This window comes from Hippocampus zosterae, chromosome 3 (genome assembly GCF_025434085.1).
Source record: "Hippocampus zosterae strain Florida chromosome 3, ASM2543408v3, whole genome shotgun sequence".
Classification (NCBI taxonomy): Eukaryota; Metazoa; Chordata; class Actinopteri; order Syngnathiformes; family Syngnathidae; genus Hippocampus; species Hippocampus zosterae.
Window position 1 is genome coordinate 10,720,664 of NC_067453.1, and position 14,955 is coordinate 10,735,618.

The 14,955-nt window shown below is 45.0% G+C and overlaps 1 protein-coding gene across 3 annotated transcripts in view; it reads left to right on the top strand.

The window, feature by feature from the left end:
- The window catches only part of dusp8a (dual specificity phosphatase 8a), a 45,085-nt gene extending 39,454 nt beyond the window's left edge, over window positions 1–5,631 (top strand). For all 3 annotated transcript variants that reach the window (XM_052060073.1, XM_052060072.1, XM_052060074.1), the window contains 4 exons: window positions 911–1,077; window positions 1,716–1,875; window positions 2,167–2,290; window positions 2,569–5,631. In XM_052060073.1, coding sequence (XP_051916033.1) covers window positions 911–1,077; window positions 1,716–1,875; window positions 2,167–2,290; window positions 2,569–3,745 — 1,628 coding nt within the window. In that variant the 3' untranslated portion in view covers window positions 3,746–5,631. The remainder of the gene's footprint in view (window positions 1–910; window positions 1,078–1,715; window positions 1,876–2,166; window positions 2,291–2,568) is intronic.
- Window positions 5,632–14,955: the final 9,324 nt, after the last annotated feature.

Here is a 14,955-nt window from a genome sequence, read left to right on the forward strand (position 1 = left end):
CACTCTCACTTGGTGTGTGTGTGTATATGTGTGTGTGTGTGCGTGTGTGCGTGCGTGCGTGCGTGCGCGCGCGTTAGATTGGGTCAGGCCAGACTGAATTTAGATTAAGTTCTAATCTCCACTCTGAGTCTTGAGAGTTCCTTAGTAGCATTCCCTTCTTTTCTCTCAAGTCATCTGAGAGGTCATTACCCGCTTGATACACAACACACATTTCAAACCCACCTCCTCCCCTTGACCCCCACCCTGTAGTTATACAACCACAATGCTGCAGAGTAATGATGAGTATGTGTTGGAAAGGGATGGTGTCTTGCACAAAGCCTTGTGAGTCATTGTTAGTGAAGAGTGAGTGTGGCGCTAAAGATTATGCGATCATGTTTTCAGATCATCTTTTTACGCTGCAACCACTTGTATAAGTATGTGTGTGTGTGTGTTTGTTTTGTACGAGTGTCATGCTGTGCGCTTGTCAGGTAGATGTTACTGGGCCTCTGTCCTGGCCGTGCACCTGTGGCCTCTCTCATTCCCCCAGCCTGACGCAATGCACTTCTACAGGACATGAGCTCATGCAGGAAACAAACACACACACACATACACACACACACACACGCACACACACGGACACACATATTGCCAAAAGTGGAACCGCCTGCCTCTTAAAGGGCCAGACACGCACATTCCTGGCCACCCTGCAGTTAACCTCACACAGAAGAACAAGAGAGTCTCTTCTATGCTTCTGTTGCACTAGGCAGGACCCAGACATTGTAGCCCAGGGTTTACACTGTTAATGGTGCAAGATTTTTTTTTTTTTTTTTTTTTTTTACTCATGAGACCTTACATAAATCCTCTTATGTTGAATGACTTCAGTGCTGAAAACAATTACAGTAATGGAGCTGTTCTGGTTGTATCCGCGCAGGAGGCTTTGCTGCTTTCTCCTCCTGCTTCCCCGGCCTGTGTGAAGGGAAGCCGGCCACTGCTCTTCCGATGAGCTTGTCCCAGCCCTGCTTGCCAGTGGCAAATGTCGGGCCCACTCGCATCCTGCCACACCTTTACCTGGGCTCCCAGAAAGATGTTCTCAACAAGGTTTGTAATACACTGCAACTTGTAAGGCAGACACCTTTCCCTGGCTGAAGAAAACTTTTTTTTACTTATTTTTACTTATCACTGTAGTGCTAGCAAAGTGCTAGCTCATGTGGGGATACCTGTCTGTCTTTAAGGAGTGGAGTCTTAAACATATTTCATCAAAAAATTGCCATGAGAACTCAACTAACTGTATCTAAATAAAACTCAATGAATTTCAACAAGGCGGCCTGGTGGTCCGGTGGTTAGCACATCGACCTCACAGTGCAGAGGTCTCAATTCCGGCCTCCCTGTGTGGAGTTTGCATGGGTTTGCTCCGGGTACTCCGGTTTCCTCCCACATTCCAAAGACATGCATAGTAGGCTGATTGAACACTTTAAATTGCCCCTAGGTGTGAGTGTGAGAGTGGATGGTTATTCATCTATGTGTGCCCTCCGATTGGCTGGCAACCGGTTCAGGGTGTCCCCTGACTACTGCCCAAAGACGGCTGGGATAGGCTTCAGCAGCCCCCGCAACCCTTGTGAGGATAAGCGGAATGGAAAATGGATGAATGGATGGAATTTCAAGAATCATCGCATTGCTTTTTTTCATCCTGGAGTGGGCGAGGACCTTGGACAAATGTTTTCTTTACATCTCTGCAGGATCTGATGGCTCAGAATGGTATAACGTACGTACTAAATGCCAGCAACACCTGCCCCAAGCCAGACTTCATCAGCGAGAGCCACTTCATGCGCATCCCTGTCAATGACAACTACTGTGAGAAATTGCTTCCTTGGCTGGACAAAACAAATGAATTCATCGGTAAGCGGGAACAAGATGCACCTGTTAGATTAGTAACACATGAGATCATTTGTCCCGTTAGTTGTAACTAAAGACTGCCAAAATATCTAATACGATACATACGATTGTCACAGCTAATAAAGTTTCAAGTGTCGTGGAGCAAATAATAGCGTCAGGTAGAAAACTTCCGTTCAGGAGACCTTCAGTCGTCTTCCAGGAAATGTCAAGTTCTGATTGTCACCAGACTTTGTGCTTCTGCTATTGTGTGTATTTGTGTGGCCTGAGCCCTATAACCGTCATTTCCTCCAACAGACAAAGCCAAGGTGTCAAACTGCAGAGTCATTGTGCATTGCCTGGCTGGAATCTCGCGTTCAGCGACCATTGCCATCGCGTACATCATGAAGACAATGGGCCTGTCATCAGACGATGCCTACAGGTACTTACTCCTCCTACCCAGCCGAGCTAAGGTGACAGGCACATTAAAAGGCAACTGCCTTTTGTAGGAAATGTGCCGACTGTCATATGTGAGGCCGCTCGCTGCCTGGGGGTTATGTACAAAAGGCAGTATGTACAGTACATTTTCTTTTTATGTCAGGGAAAGTGCACTGAAATTGTTCGTTGTTATGAGGTCCTTAAAACTTGTGAAAAATAGTCACACTGCGACACTGTTTGCTTGTTTTTTCAATGCAGTCAACCTTTTTTTGTATCCGACAGGTTTGTAAAGGACCGAAGACCCTCCATATCCCCCAACTTTAACTTCCTGGGCCAGCTACTGGAGTTTGAGAAAGGCTTACGACTGCTCCAAGCGTTAACTTCAAGCTCTGATGACACGATCCCTGAAGACCACTCAAAGCAGAATTCTGAGCTTAACGGTGTCAACGCGTGTTTCGAGATGAATGGTCACCTTAGTAACTATAACTCTTCTGTGGTAGAGCCACAAACCCCACCCGAGCCCAAGGCACCGTCACCCGCATCCCTCCAGCAAGGCTTCAACGGCTTGCACCTCTCTGCGGAGAGGATCATGGACACCAATCGTCTGAAACGCTCCTTCTCCTTGGACATTAAATCCGTGTACTCCCCAAACAGTCCACACTCTGCTGCCATGGCACCAACACACTCTGAAGACGTCCCCAAGCTGTGCAAACTGGACAGCCCTGAAACAAGCACTTCCAATGGCATCTGCTCTCACTCTCCCATCCTGAACAGTCCCTGCTCTTCTGACTCCCCGTTCCCCTCACCAGGCAGCATGGGAAGCATCGGAGGTTTGGGGCACGGAGCAGTTGATGGGGTCCATCGGCCTGCTTCTTCGGCATCCAGACCCAGAAGGAAAGCCAAGCATAGCTCTGGCAGTTCGCCGATCCATTTCCAGCAACTCCCGCCACAGTCCCTCAGCCTGTCTCTTGACCATAATGACGAGAACTTAAAAGGTTCCCTGCTTCTGGCGCTGCCCTCTGTGCCCTCCGTGGGTTCTGGGGCTATGTGGACCAAACACAGAGACACTGTCCAGGCCACCACCCCCGTGACTCCCACCACCGACGCCCCCTGGCCCTTCGGGGCTGAGGAGGGGGGTGAGATGGAGCTTGGCGGTGGAGGCGACGGCGAGGGAACCGAGTCGTCCGTGAGGTTCGGGAGCAGCTCAGCCTACGTGGCGTTTGGTTGCAGCGAAAGTGTGCGGTTACGAGACAAACCTCAGAAGGAGAAGCCTCCGATGCTGCAGCGAGAAGAGCGGGCAAGCAACAGCAGCTCGGCCACGGAGAAGCAGTTTAAGCGTCGCAGCTGTCAGATGGAATTCGAGGAGAGCATCTCGGAAACGCGTTCCCGGGAAGAACTGGAGAAGATTGGCAAACAGTCGAGTTTCTCCGGGAGCCTTGAGATCATTGAAGTGTCCTGACATATAATAGACATTCACATCAATAGACATTCACATCACTGGCGGCAGAAAGAGACCTCTTTAATAGGACTGTGTCTATCTCACAAACAGTGTTCAAGACTCCCAACTGAGAGATGGACAGGGACATTGTGCTGCTTACCTGACCACAACCTTCTGAACTCTCGAGGCAGTGACTGGCGGACTGAAGGTACTGACCTTCTACGGTCAAAGGGCCCAGTGCCTGCGTTATGTTGCATCCTTCTCATGTAGAATAACTTTGTTTTGACATGGAGCATGGACTCCAACCACCTGCGGTCAAGCGTAGAGTAGTTCCGATGGTTATAGAAGTGGTGATCTGAACCAAGTGCCCCGTGTTACCCCAAAGCGTCCACCACTTCGGTGTCCAAAAGCCTCAAAACTTCATACGCTCTTGTCCAGTCCAATGCGATTGCAAGTTCATCTGAAAGAGTGGTGGCCTCGGAGAGCGTGTCACCGCAGCACAAGGCACGGCACTCTGGTCCCCTGAATGCAGCCAGAACAATGAGAGGGCCTCAGCTCACCTCAACTTGCAGCAGTGACCCAAAAGCACAGTGACGCTGGCTCCCTCACTTCCAATGTCAGCGGCGTCATGACACTGAGGTTTCAGGTCACAGGCCACCCTGCCATTGTGCCGTGTCACCACTTGTGGTCACCGCTGAGTATCCATCATGAAAGGTTCGCAACGAAAGACAAATAACTATATATACAATATGAATATACTGTGTATGTATAGTGACTCAAAAGGACTTTTAATTTATTGTTCATTCTGGTAATGAGATATAATATAATGTTTTGTGGATTGATTAAATTTTTCTTTTGTTGGATTATTATTATTTGCTGTATGGTATTTATGAACATGTCCAAATACATAGATTCATCGGATTCAAGCAAGCAATATGTGCTGTTCCTTCTTTGGGGAGAGTGACGTATGACTTGGAAATGCACTTTTCTGCTTTCTGGTAACCAAGTTCTTTTGTGGGATGGCGCAGAGAAAGCTAGTGACATCTAAAAGAAACAGCAGCAGAAGTCTTTGATCATGGCTTTAACACATGAGCATTTTGTGCATGACATGGGGGTGGGGGGGCTGCTTAACAACAACTTTCTGCAGCATATGCACAGTTTTGGAAATACCAAGCACCCTCTCAAAGCTAGTTGCGGTGTTTCTCAACAAAGCTGAACCGAACTCACACACCCTACACTGTATGCACTTATTTCTACACAGGCAAAGCTTCAGCCCTCACATGGACACACATGCAATCTTTTTCTTTCCTTCTCAGGGGATCTTTCAGTGAGCCAAGCCCAGTACATCAGCACAAAACATGGACATCTCTGACATTTATCGCTCTTATTTCCCCTCAGACTTTGGGTAAAACCGTCAGTTGAAACATGAAAATGTCGCTCTCCTGGTGCGAGATGCTTATTTATTCATCGTGTAAAACGTGTTGTCTTTTGACCCATGACTAGCATTTGACCTTGTGCTGCTATAACTTCTGATAGATTCCTTTTGTTTGCCCCAGGTTCAATCAAGCTCCTAAATCCTTCCTTCATGTTGTTTTTTAAATTGTTGTTAGCATTATTTATGATATGTAACAAATATGATGCAGGCTGTCCCATTTGCTAAATATGTTGTTATTGAATGATTATTATTACTATTATTGGTATTCTTATTATCATGATTAAGTTGTAAATAGCAAAACATGGAAGAACACTGATGCATTTTTAAAGGAAAAATCCTGACACCTAGGATGCTTGACGCTTAAAAAAAAAACAACAATTAAAAAATACCTCAGGTTATATTGAAAGGCTTTTCCTTCCCCTGTACATGTTTTGTGAAAATGAGACAAAATACAGACGTGACAAAATACAAACTCTTCTCTGCTTCTGGTTCTTCTTCTTTCCATTTCTGGTTACAAAGAGGAACTCCAGTGATATATTTGCACACTATGTGACGTGATGACAACTGGAGTCTGGAGTCTCACTATTGATTTTGTGTGGAACAAAATCCACTCTGACCACAAACAACTAAATTGATTTTTTTTCTTTCCCTGCGATACTGGTAATGTTGAATGCTTTTGTATATTGATGAACATTGTGAATTATTTAAGAGCATTATTAACTCTAAAAATGACGCAGTCACAGTGAGTTTTTAATGAAGATTAAACCAAGGACATTTTTGTATTTGTGGCCTAAAGAATTTTTATATCGTGAAATAAGGCTGACGGTTTGAAACTCAATCATGCTCCTCATAGCAACTGAAAATTCAATAGTTGTTCATTTCAACCCCCATTCCATCCATCTATCCAGCCATCCATTTTCCAATCCGCTTTATCCTCACAAGGTTCACGGAGCGTGCTGGAGCCTATCCCAGCCATCTTTGGGCAGTAGGCGGGTTATACCTTGAACTGGATGCCAGCCAATCACAGGGCATGACATAGACGAACAACCATCCTTGCTCACACTCACACCAAAGGACAATTTAAAGTGTTCTATTAACCTGCCACGCATGTTTTTGGAATGTGGGAGGAAACCGGAGTACATAGTGAAAACCCACACAGGCACGGGGAGAACATGTAAACTCCACACAGGAAGGCCGAAACCAGAATTGAACCCTGCACCTCTGCACTGTGATGCTGACGCGCTCATCAGTCGACCACCGGGCCGCTTGTCCACTTCCCTCAAACATTATTACATAAATTTTTTGGGGGGGGAGAGGGGGGGATTTTATATATATATACTAGCTGGTTCGCCGCCCTCCGGGTGGCTCATCAGCTAGTTCCTGAGGAAGGCTGGTAAGGTGGTGGTTCGCCGCCCTCCGGGCGGCTCATCAGCTAGTTCCTGCGGAAGGCTGGTAAGGTGGGCCTTCGGCCCACAAAAGTGTTGTTGCTTGGTTCAACTTTTTGTTCATCTTCATTGCTTATCGCGAAAAGAAAGAGATATTTAGCTCTACTAAATAACTAACAATTTTATTGCAATGCTTGTGGGTAGACAACATTTTTTCGCTAAGATGCCCGCGCGATCGTAGTGAGCCACTGCCTGAGCGGCGCGCAGTGGCGGCGCGCAGCGGCGCGGTGAAGTAGGTATGTTTTGAAAAGGGACAGACGGAAGGACAGACGCGTGCGGGACGACGCGCAATATATATATAGATATATATATATGTGTGTACAGAGAGAGAGATCAAGTCCAAGCTCATTTTATGGGGAAAAAAGAGATTTTTTTTAATGAGTAGAAAGTCAAACTACAGATTGTTTGTACTGTGGAGGGAGGGAATGAATTTGACTGACCACAGTCAAACTGACGTGGTCATAAAGAGATAACATTTGACACCATTGAAAAGCAATAAAATGAACACCGTGAAAAGTGAAGTGTGTGCTTTGACAGACAGACAATGATGTGAGGGAGATTAATGCTTTTCCTTGGGTGGAGGGTTTCTTCCTTTTACTCACTAGTAGCCCAAACATAGATGTACAGTGGCTGGTATACCATAACCCTCGCCAATTGACAAATTGCTATCTTGCCTATTGTCAAAATGTTTTTCAGTAGAACATAGCTAAAACTAATCGCTGAAAAACACCGATGCTATTCATATATTTTTGTGCTTTCTGTATCACCCCAAGATGTTGCCCAAACACCCGGCACTATGCTAACAGAGGACTTGCTAGCATTGATAGCCAGCCACCTTAACAGCAGACAACAGCATGGTGGAGCAGTCCAGGTCGGACAGGCATGAGGATGTGCCTGTGTTTAACCAATCACTTTCCAATTTATGTTAAATGGGAGTCGGCACACACCTGCCACCAATTACTGTGGCTCAGATGAACTCCAAATGAATAGAGCTGTTGAAGGTACCGTAGCTTTTCCAGACATTTTGGTAGTCAGTTTACAGCACGAGCCCTGGTCCACAGAGAGCTTCCGCAGCGTCAGAAGGATGTCTCTGATCAATGATAGAAGGAGCAGGATACAAAAGAGTTTCCAAGGTATTGAAAAACAAAATGTAACACGTTGAAGATAATCCTCAGAAAATATGTGACCGCAGTGATCTTACCAACAACAGGACATCCCTCAAAAATTGATAAAAATGACTAAAAGAAAACTGGTGACTGAGGCTGCCAAGAGATGGACACCAAGGTGAACGATGGGAATTTCTTCAAGTAAGGACTGTTTAGTACATGTGACAGCCATCTCTGTTTTTCATATGTCTGGGCTGCAGGTAGGATGGCAAGACAAACGTCTAATTTTACAAAAATAAAAACGTCAGAACTCAGACACATAACAGAAAGGAGTTAGGCTCCTTGAAATCCGCAAAACGCATGTGGGGAAAATGTGTTTTTGTCTGATGAAACCACGGGCATAAGATAAGTTTGAAATGATATTTAAATGTTTTGAGATCGCAGTTTGTGGTATTTTCTGGATTTGAATAAAAAAATATAGGCAGTTAACAGTATTAGGAGGCATACATTATTCACATTTTATGTTTTTACTATTTGCACAGGCACTGAGAGCAGTAGCCTACAGCGGACGAGTGCCATAAAATGTATTTCTTCACTGCAATGAACAGTAACCTACCTATGGGGTATATAATGGAAAATTAAAGTGATATGGCATTGCTATGTTGTTAGTACAGTATACAGATTAGAATGAAGCCATGAAGGAGTGAAGGCACAGAGGGAACATCGCTGACTTGTTCCTTTGTGCCACTCATTGTCAGGTTAGCATTACGCTACTTCCTCTTTGAAGTCCCGACACATTCAAGCTTTTCAAGACCATGTCTTGCATTCAACATTCTTCCTCATTCCCACTCTCGGTGGAACGTTTTGCTGTTTGCAGCCACGTCAGGTGATGCGTGAACAACGGTCAACAATCGCCACCGGGGGATGAGAGGATGAGACGAGGTCGGGCTTGTGTGAGGTGACGGTGAGTGCTGTTTGGCCCATACCGGGCAAATTTTTTGCATCCTCTGACAAAGGCAGGGTTGGTTTCATGATGTCATGGTGGAATGTCAGCTCACACAATCAAATAACATGTGCAAGCAAAGCTCCATAGAGGCAGAACAGCTTGTGGGTGCAATGTTGCTTAAATGAGCCATTCACAGGGCACGCTGAGGTAATGGACTTATCGGCCTCTCCAGCTGAGACCCACTAGTTTTCGGGTGAGGGTGTGTGAGGGAGACAATGAGGTGGCTTCTATTTCTATTTCCACCCCTTATGGGAAATGCCCAAAATAGGACAATATCAGGTTTTAGTGATGTTTTTTTTTTTGGGGTGGGGGTGTGGGGGGGGGGGGTCAGAAGTACTAGATATAAAAATTCAACACACCCTTGTTAAAATGCTTTTTATGGTAGTTAAAAAAATGACAGCATGGAGATCCAAAACGTTTCCACCTTTTAAAGGGGAAGTGACAGAGAAAGCTACGAGCAAAATTGTATCATGTTTGGCTATTGTTTCATTTAATTTGGGCATGTCTAGACGTTTGGGGGAGTATTCAGTGCCCCAAACGCCTGTGCGCAAAGGTGTCGGCCGTTTGGGCGGAGGGCTTTTGAAGTCCACAGTTATCACGACGAAGCAAGGGGGCAAACAAATGGAAGGAATGCTAGACTTGGTCACAAAGTGGGAATAAACAATTTGGGAATGAAGCGTTGTTGAACATCAAAAGACGGTTTGGGAACGGCTGTCGCGCCCAGGCGGACATTTGTCATCTGCAAAGTCTGCGACTTGCTGATTCGTTGTAGACCAGACTGAAAGGTGTCAACGTATCTTTGGTTCAAAGCTTAAACCAAGGTAATCGGATCACTACCGAGGGGCCCGACGGGGGGCGTGGTATGCAAATATCGGGGGCAGTGTTTTTCTTGTATTTTGCATATGTAAACAATAAAAGTTCGACTGGAGGACAAAGAACTCTGAGTGTGGTCACGGGGCAACTACCGTCGTTCGCCCTCAGAGATTCTCTTCCGCCGTCAGAAAGACAATCTTCCCTGTGTGTCAAGTCATTTGTTTAACTTTGTCCGAGTAAAAACTCTGACAGGAAGTCAACCGCCAAATTTTCTCTTCAATGACATGTTGCAAGATTAATCTTCAATGAGTGACGTTGCAAACACCGATGCAGTAGTCTTGCTCTGTCCACTCCCTGCACAGCATAATTTTGGGTGATAAAGTGTACTGCAAGAAGTCACACCAGGTAATTTGTTGGGGTTACATTGCAACCACTTGCTGTACCTGATATCTCTTAAACCAAGCCCATCAATTTGGCAGGAGCTCATTGAGAAATCTGGCAGTGTGCCTTCTTGCTCAGAAAGGCAGTCGCTAATGTCTGCAGGGAGTTTTGGAAACATATCCGACTGGAGATTTGAATTTGCTGGCAACATCGTGCGTTAACAGTTTAACAAGATAAAATTAAAAAAAGAACACTTTTTGTAGGCACCATCTGAAATTACTTTCTAAAGGAATTACATTCTTTTAATCAACCATTGTTATGGAAATAATTAGAAATGAATGCAGCAACTACAGACCGGGGAACAGATTCAAGAAGAGTGCCACATTTAGCGCACCCTTGCCACTCAATCTCCATTTAGTCACTAATTTGTTTTGCATGTAGTGTCGTGTTTGTGTGCTCCCCATGTGTAAAATTCTGTCCACATGTCTAGTTGTACATCTTTGCTTCCATGTGGATAGCATACGCACTGCTGTGTATTGTGAGTCCGATGCACAGTCAATGTGGAGAAGACGGCTCTTTTCGATGGTCGCCGGATGATGTGTGGCTGATTCGCGTGTGCCCAGACGTGTGCGTGCATGTGTGAACGTTGCCGCTCACATTAGCCGATGATGGCTGCCAGACGCGTCCATGCCGAGGGGCGGCCCGACGCCTTCGTCGCAGGGGGAAACACTTTGCGAGTGTTACGTCAATGGGGAACCAGCACTCTTTTCCACTTATACATGTGCGCTTTACTTAACATATCTCTACCCACTTTCTCTTCTTCTTTGGTGCCTTTCATGTGTGCTGCTCTGAAGTGACATCAGCACTGAAGTGCACGGTTTTCCATGCGTCACAAGGGGATGACTCCCAATAACATTTTAAGGCACTGTCTACACACAGAAGAATCTTGCCCATATATAAATCTGAGTCAGGCAGCCTGGAAGTACTTCTCTCCCTGTTTAATTTACACCCCGCCCGCGCCCCCACGTCAATTGAACCCTTCGCCTTTCATTCCCGTTAGCCTCTCACGCAACTGGAAGTACGTAGTCAAGGTTTCCCTCACAATAGCTTCGTGCCACAAAAATATTTTCGAAGGGCAGCACTGTGGTGAGTGGTTAGCGTGTACACCTCACATTTCTGGGGTTCAGGTTCCGAATCCCGGCTCTGGCCTTCCTATGTGGAGTTTGCAAGCTTACCCCATGATTGCGTGTGATCCACATGCCAGAACCATAATTGTTAGATTAAGTGAAAACTTTCCAGCACTTTGATCACCACCTTGTATTACCACTTTATTTTTTATTGAGATTCTATGTCTTCTTCTGTATAGCCAAGAGAAACATAAACTCAAATCTGAAGAAGCCATTATCACATTTACACATGGACCAAAATTATACCAGATATACCGCACACCACACCCCTAGTACATCTTGGGCTACGGACACATAATCATTCGCGTTCACATTCCCACCTATGGACAATTTTGAGTCTTTAGTCAAATTAACATGCATGTCGAGAACATGAAACTCAACAACAGCATTTGACGCATTCTTGTGTTACATCTCATTACATTCGGCAAGTCTACTGAATGTTGCATACATTATCAGTAGATGCATAATGATTGCAAATGGATAGTTTACAGTGGACATCAGGTAGTGTGCACGTGTGTCATGTGTGTGTGGGGGGGCGGGGGGGGGGGGCACAGGGAAGAATCCTTTGGCTTGTGTCAGCCGACCTCAGGTAATCCATTTTAATGCAGTTCGTGTTGTCATGGCCGTGTGTGTGTGTGTGTGTGCGTGCGTGTGCGTGCGTGCATGCGTGTGCGTTCCCAGCAGACTGGAGCGGATGTTTAATACTGGCAAATCACGAGAAAAATAAAGAAAGGCTTCTCAGTGCTCATGCTGCTGGAGCCCAAAACAGAAATTGCGTAAGCGGACATTTTCATAACATTGTTGTAAATTCGATGTGAGTTAGATTGTGCTCACAGAAACAAATACCAAAAATCTTAGAGCTTTTGATTCATTTGATTTACTTGCTAGTGCCACCTACTGTTGAAATGAAGGTACAATACTTTGCATGCACGGTTTCCCAACCTCTCTTGGGCTAAGCAACATTAGACATGGGACAAATCTCACGGCATACAACAAATGCCACAAACGAGTAGAGCACAGTATACTGAAATTATGATGATGTGTGGTGATCATAATGGAAGTGGAGAGGCTTTTGATTGTTCAGTCTGTCACTATACGTCGCCGGGATAGAGGACGGAAGGTACAATGTTTTGAGTATATAAATAATCATTTTAGAACACTTGAGAAAAGTGTGATATTTTTCCACAAGTCACCCGAGGATCTCTCACGGCACTGTAATGTGGTTGCGGATCACCGGTTGTCAGGATTAGGTGTTCTCAAGGATTCAACAAAGTGATCATCCAAAGGAAAATAAGATATGATCTATAATACAGTAACACTCATTAAGAACTGTCACGTAGCAAGGTGGTGGTGGACTCCAAAAAGCAGAGGGAGGAGCGGGGTGTATTTGAAGAATTGTATTTAAAACAAAGAAAACTAAATCCAAAACACACAAAGTCCAAAGTATCAAACAAAAACCATGCCCAATTCTAAAACATAACAATGAACTAAACATGACAGAAAACAAGAGCAACCAGCAACACACATGACAGTAGCAATAAGCAACAATGACCCAACACCGAGTGTTCGGGCAGGAGTCCTTTTATACAACTAATTGCCAAATGACCAACAGGTGTGCAGCTGCCGGGGGAGCCCTACAGTGCCACCTGTTGGTCCCTAAACCGAATCATGACAAAGAACTACACCATCTGAGAGGTATCCATTTATTAATATCCAGTGAGATTGAAGTGAGGCTGCAGGGTGGTCTAGTGGTTAGTAAGACTGCTTCACAATTCAAACAAGACCTTTTCTCCCCATCCTGGTGTGAGTTATCGCCACATACTGATGAATGAATCGAAGACTCCGAACCGTCCATGAATGGGAATTGTTGTTTGTCTATAATACCGTATGGCCTGAGGCTGCAGCTGGCTCACGACCAGTCTAGTGTGTTAAATGTCAAATGCTGCATTATAGTCCTTATGTATATTTGTCTTTGTATCTCCCTTGATCAGCTCCATCAGCACTGTGTGCCCCTGTCAAAACACACACTCATGCCCGGACATGTGCATACACTGCTGCTTTAGTCAGCAACGGTGCACACTGCAATGTGTATCCGATATCTCAGCGTCTGCACCTCCAAAACCGCATCCCTCAGGTGAATGTGTCAGTGCTGACACCATCCTAGATATTTCCTTGTTGTCTAGAATTTTGCTTGAATGCAGATTCAAAAGTAAACTCAAGTGTCAGGTTTTGCATGGTGGTGGTTGGTAGGAGCCCAAAAAGCAGGCAAGGCAGGGAGGAGTCGGATGGAGTGACCAAGATGGATTTAATAAAAATACAAACAGGAGCACACTGGAAAATTACTAACTACAAGTGCGCAAACAAAGTCCTGGAAATCACAAAGTAGCCAAAGTAACAAAAGAAACCTGTGACAGGAGCGAAGAATGCAGGTAAGGTACTCACGCTCACACTCACAATGACCCAACAAAGACGGACAGAACTCCGGGTACTAAATACAAGCAAAGTGACAAGACGACGACACCTGGACAAGACCCATATGTGTGTTGCCATCCACTGCCATTATTTTTGTCGTGCCTAAAGACTAATAAAAACAATTGAGAAAATATCCTGATGTAGCTTATTATTATTTGCGCAGGAAAGCTTTAAGATACACCTGTTGTGGTTCACTTATTCCTGTCCATGTGACCAGTAGTAATGATTAAAATATGTTCCATATCGGATTTGCATTATGCCTTTGTCATGCATCAAGTTAATAATGAATCTTTCATTGTGTTTATCACAATAAAGGCAGCGCGGTGAAATATGTGGGTTGAGTTTCTGCCTCACATTCAAGAGGCTGTGGGTTTGCATTCTTCATAGGAGTTCTCAAGCTCCCCATGTGCTTGCGGGGACTTTGGTTTCTTCCTTACTCTGGTTTCCTGCCACAATCCAACAACATGCATGTTAAGTGAGTGTGAATCTATTGTATTCCCCGATAATTTACTGGTGAAAGGTCCGCCTCTGTGTCCCGCCTCACGCTCAGTCAGCTCTCTCGAGCAACTGACCAACAGTTGAATCTACTTGTAGGGATTGGGGGGCAACTGGCAGCCAGCCACTCCCCCCAGAAGCACTGATGAAAAATGGTGAACCCTCCAGCATTGATCTTGTCCATCCCTACCCTACATCTTCAGAGACGTGCCTGTAAAGATAAGATAAGATATCCTTTATTTGTCCCACACTGGGGAAATTTACAGCCTCCAGCAGCGAGAATTTAGGTAGAAAGAAGAAAAAAAACAACAAACACCGTTCAATTAAGTGCAATATAAACACAAAATGGATAAATCGCAGTGCCATAAAGTAAGATTTTATGATGGTGATGACTTTAAATTCCAAGGAACACCCTTTAAATGCAGCAAACTTTACTCAGAAAATAGCATTTTTTAGTCACTCACGTCTTGGTTTTTCAGTCCATATTTGTTGGTTTACCCAATATATGGTAGTGTAAAGTATGATACTAAAGAGTTCACATTACACATGGTGCAAACCCTCAAAGGTACTGCTTCCGAAGGTGTAGATAACCCGTAGATGACATCGTACAAATCTTGTCTGCTGACATACTGCTCGTTCTCATATCGTTTGTGACCCTTGATCCACAAGCAAGCTATTTCTGTCAAGTTGCCTCTGGCTTGAAGTGAATCATGTCTGATCTGCTTGAAAGGCAAAGAGAAGGGGCTGGGGGCGATTGGGGTGTCGCCATGGAACATTGATTGCATTAAAACAGCATGTTTTTACTGTTCCGCTTGTTATTCGCCAGAGGCATGATTGCTTTGCTTCCCCTTTTTGAAAAGCCCCAATTGTTATTTGTGGTGCCTATGGTGC